General features: G+C 42.6%; 1 protein-coding gene across 2 annotated transcripts in view; it reads left to right on the top strand.

The window, feature by feature from the left end:
• The first annotated feature begins 3,197 nt into the window (after positions 1–3,197).
• Positions 3,198–4,898, top strand: part of GPNMB (glycoprotein nmb) — a 23,766-nt gene continuing 22,065 nt past the window's right edge. Inside the window, exon 1 of one of the 2 annotated variants that reach the window (XM_006038260.3) lies at positions 3,198–3,494. In XM_006038260.3, coding sequence (XP_006038322.1) covers positions 3,404–3,494 — 91 coding nt within the window. In that variant the 5' untranslated portion in view covers positions 3,198–3,403. The remainder of the gene's footprint in view (positions 3,495–4,898) is intronic. The other variant, XM_006038259.2, reaches the window with a different exon arrangement.

Raw genomic sequence — 4,898 nt, 5'->3', positions numbered from 1 at the left:
GCACGGCAGCGACAGGTGAGACCGCAGTTGGAGTACTGCATCCAGTTTTGGGCCCCACAATTCAAAAAGGATGTGGAAAAGCTTGAGAGAGTCCAGAGAAGAACCACGCACATGATCAGAGGTCAGGAAAACAGACCTTACGATGACAGGCTGAGATCTATGAGGCTCTTTAGCCTGGAAAAGCACAGGCTCAGGGGTGATCTGATGGCTACCTATATGTTTATCAGGGGTGATCATCAGTGTCTGGGGGAATGTTTGTTCACCAGAGCGCCCCAAGGGATGATGAGGTTGAACGGTTATAAACTACTGCAAGACCATTTCAGGCTGGACATAAGGAAGAATTTCTTTACTGTCCGAGCCCCCAAGGTCTGGAATAGCCTGCTATTGGAGGTGGTTCAAGCACCTACATTGAATACCTTCAAGATTAAATGGGATGCTTATCTTGCTGGGATCCTATGATCCCTGCTGACTTCCTGCCCTTTGGGCAGGGGGCTGGACTCGATGATCTTCCAAGGTCCCTTGCAGTCCTAATGTCTATGAAATCTATAAAGCAGTGTGTAAAAAAGTGCTAATATGTTAATGTGTGGCAGAATAGGCTACTACGCATAAAGCATCACTAAAAAAGCAGCACTTGCACTACTGCACATCAGCACAGCCTAATGCACGTTAATTTAGTACAAGCAGTCCTTGACTTACAACATTTCATAGATTTCATATATTTAATAGACATTCAGACTGGAAGGGACCCCAGAGGATCATCGAGTCCAGCTCCCTGCCCCAGGGGCAGGAAGTCAGCAGGGATCATAGGATCCCAGCAAGATAAGCATCCAAATGGGTCTTGAAGGTGTTCAAAGTGGGTGCTTGAACTGCCTCTGGTGGCAGTCTATTCCAAACTTTGGGGGCTCGGACAGTGAAGAAGTTCTTCCTTATGTCCAGACTGAATCGGTCATGGCAGAGTTTGTGACTGTTTGATCTTGCCATCCCTTGGAGCGCTCTGGTAAACAGATGTTCCCCCAGATCCTGATAAGCAGGATTCCCCTCGATTTCAAGTTATAACATGTTGCACTTACAATGTTTATAAATTGACACCCCGTTTCAACTTTATGACATCAGTTTCAATTTTACAACACTTGATCTGATGCAACACCACGCCAGCGAACAAGTTTGCTGCGTCGCTCATCTCCCTGGAGAACATCTGTCTAAACTTTCTTGGACATTTTCTTTAAGTGTTTCAGCACCAGGGCAACAGGCAACCATAGAGATGCTCTGGCAGTCAGAGCATCTCTGTGGAGGACCCAGCCTCCGGTTGCCTGCGCTGCTTTTTTAAACGTCAATTTTTTTAGACCCTAGGGGTCTAATTTTCTCCCTGAGCTGCAAGTTGCAGTGCGGGGAAAATTTTTTTGTTCCCGCACGTGCCTGTTGCCCCGCCTCAAAGGGGTTTGAGGCAGGGCAAGAGGCACATGCACGCTCATGTGGATGTGCCCAAAAAGCCCAACCAAGAGCCTTTCAAAAAGTCCAGCAAAGTCACCTCAAAGAAGTCCTTCCAAATCAATATGATTGCTATTTACAATTGTACATACATTAATGTAGCTATATTACTCATCTCTAATTGATCAAGTACAAAATTCTGGGGTATTTTTGGTGAAAATAGGGCATAGGGCCTTGGTTCAGGAACCAATCCCTCATTTATAACATTGTTTCTTATGAGAAAATTGGTTCTGAGTTACAACGTTTCGACTTAAAAAGATGCAGTTTTCAGGAACCAATCGTGTTGTAAGTCTGAGAACTGCCTGTACCTCAAAGCACTTTTATACATGCTCCAGGGCTTGGGGGTGGCACTTTAATTAGAGCAGCTTTGAGTTCAAGTACCCCCACCACCATTTTTAAACATGGGGACGCTGATACACAAGACTCAGGAGGCTGTTGGACCGCAGTAATTACCATGCTCCAGCAGCCTCGATTAATCTAGTCTGCTCTGATGCGCTGAAATTCCAGTGCGTCGGAGCAGCCTCTGCACTCATGTATAGGCACCCTCATATTGGAGGTACTAAATTTAATGTGCATTAGTAAATGCATCCAAGCATGTGTAGCTGTACCCAGTGTAACACAGCATCCCAATATCATAGAGGAGTAGGGCTGGAAGAGACCTCCAGAGGTCATCTAATTCAACCCCCTGCCTGAGGCAGGATCATCCCTATCCAAACCATCCTATACAATCCATAACCTAAACTCTACGTAAGACCACCATCAACACTGACACAACACAGATCTAACACCCTAACCTGTCACAAGTAAAGAAGGAGAACCACAGCAGCCAACACTCTGCTTCTATGAAATGTTGTCAATATACACTCAAGAGATCCTGAGGAGAGGGCCATGCCCCCTGCTGCAGAGAAAGGCAAAAAACCCTACAATCCATACCAATCTGACCATGGAGTAAAATTCTTTCCTGACTCCGAACATGGCAATTGGTCTGACCCTGAGTGGAGGGGCCAGAATCTTTAGCCAGCAACCTTTGGCTTTGGTCCCAGCAGGAGCATTGGCACACCCAGTCAAAGTCCCCAGCCTTGGCTGTAACCAATATCCAATGCATCTGAAGGCGGCTTAAAAACACTCTGACACAAATACCAGAAAGGTGGCAGATGAGGGCAACCAGCAAAGTTCAGAAACAGCGGAAATACCCACAGTAGAAAATCGACACAGCTGTACCTAGATCTTCCCTGATCAGTGGCTATCCGTCCTCTTCTTGAACAGAGGAATATGATGATATCATATAACTAAAATACATTTTAACTCCAGAGTGTGTAATACAGAACAACGTTTTCAAGAGTGCATCAATGTTGAGATCAGTGCTAAGTATGAACCGAAGATGAGCTGAAATCAGCCATTCACCATTTAAGTCAGAAATGGGACCATCACATCCTCCAGATACCATGTGAATCAGCAACAGGTTCATCAAGGTTCATCAAGGTTTCTGCAACAGGTTGAGCTGTTGCAGAAACAATTGCAAGCCAAAATAAAAAAAGAAGTAGCATGTCTTTACTGGCAGAATATGGCTTTAACTTGAAACTAAATAATTACAAAACCTGAAAACAATGCAAAATTGGTACAGAAATACCTGAGGGGTAAATGGCATGACTCCAGGCGGCACTCTTAGAAATGCCAGTGCGTGCTTAAAAGAGTGAGTCAGAAGCACATGAGCTGAAAAGTTGAACAGAAGACAAAATCATGCCTCTCTGCTTAATGCCATCACATGATGAGCCCTGCAGCCCTTCATTTAATCAGGGAGGAGGAAGAGAAGGAGAGCAGTGAAATATTATTCTTGCTTCTCTGAAGAGGTTGGAGGAGCATTAAAGTTAACCTGTGCTAGAACAGAGTCTGTTCACCTGCATGTGCAACACATATGCTCACTAACACCATGAAAGGTTTGTGCTGCCTGGTCTTCCTTGGATTCCTCCTCCTGAACGAAGGGGTTCTGTATACTACTGCCAAACGTGAGTGTTTCACTGCTTTTCTCTCACCTGACCCGAGATGTTTAATTTACTGCAATCAAAACTATGTTGTTTTTTGTTGCTGCTATTCTAAACCGTAGGCTTTTGCAGATTCAGGTGGACCTTTGAGTATTTTCAGGCTGTAGTTACCTAGCTGCCAGTCTAGTTGAGGGTTACCTCCCTCTGTGGCTGCAAATATGATTTGAGGTCGAAGAGCTACTCTGCTACCTACTTACCCTACCCAATCTTCTTTAGGAACGATTCACGGAGGCCTGGGGTTGATGGGGACTGATCTGTTGTTAACCTCCCCATGCAGAAAGAGTTTAGGAGAGGAAACTGAGACTCCATTGACCTCTTTTTGTTTCCATGAGCAACATATTGAAAGAGCTGTCACTTTTTCATTTCTCCAGCAGAAATAGCACAGCAGCTCAGGGACAGAAGTCCAGCTGAATGGGGAGCAATGTGCAAAGATAGACATTTCTCCTCTTCCAAAATCACACAAGTTTATCACTATTAATAGTAATCACTCTCATGGATTGTATTATTAAACTACTGCTTTGCAAGATGCTTCATGGTCACTTGCTCATGAAGACTTTTAACAGTAAATGAGGAAAACATTTCTCTAAGTTTTCTCTGAGTTGTAGTTACTCTAGTTTCTCTCCATGTATTAAAGGAGCTAGTGCTGAAAGTAAGTGTTGGCCTGAAAATGCCTTTGTTGTATAATCCTAAACTTGTGAAACTTCTTATATTTGATTGAAATAAACAAAGTATGTGCTAGGGGGCAGGGAGGAAAGAATTGCCTTAGAAACTTGTCTAGTTTGTTAGATTTTTTTTTTTTTTTTTTAATGATCACATTTATTACTAAAGCTGAACAAATAGATAGATACTACTGGTTTACTGACAATTTAAGTATATTGAAAAACATTCAAGTTTAACGCTGAAAATTTTTGGTGAATTAAAAATGTAAAAAAATGTTGCTAGAAATATTTCATTTTGACAGAATCAGAATGTTTGAATTTCAAGCTTTATAGGTTTTATCCTTATGCAAAACCCTGAAAATTCAGTATCTAACTTTTAAATTAAAAAACTTAAATCCTTGGGAATCATGACCCCTGTGCTATTTATGTGACAAAATGTTTGCCTCATTCATGATAAAGCAGTGCACCCAATAACCAGGTGATTTCTATGATGTTTCTGATCCTATATAAAGTTCAGGAAAACCTCTAGGCTTTTGATGCCAGGCTTTCCTGATTTCACCAAGAAATGTAATATTACACCACCATGCATTATTTGACATGTTTCTACAGGTTATTAATTACATTGTTTCATTTGGCCTCTTGCTGCATATGACCTTCAGAGTTGAAAGGTTGCCAATGGTTTTTGAAGACCCCATGGAAGAATTTAACT

This window comes from Alligator sinensis, unplaced genomic scaffold (genome assembly GCF_000455745.1).
Source record: "Alligator sinensis unplaced genomic scaffold, ASM45574v1 scaffold912_1, whole genome shotgun sequence".
In the NCBI taxonomy this organism is placed as follows: Eukaryota; Metazoa; Chordata; order Crocodylia; family Alligatoridae; genus Alligator; species Alligator sinensis.
Note: the sequence above shows the minus strand (reverse complement) of the source record. Positions and strands in the feature narration are given on the sequence as shown.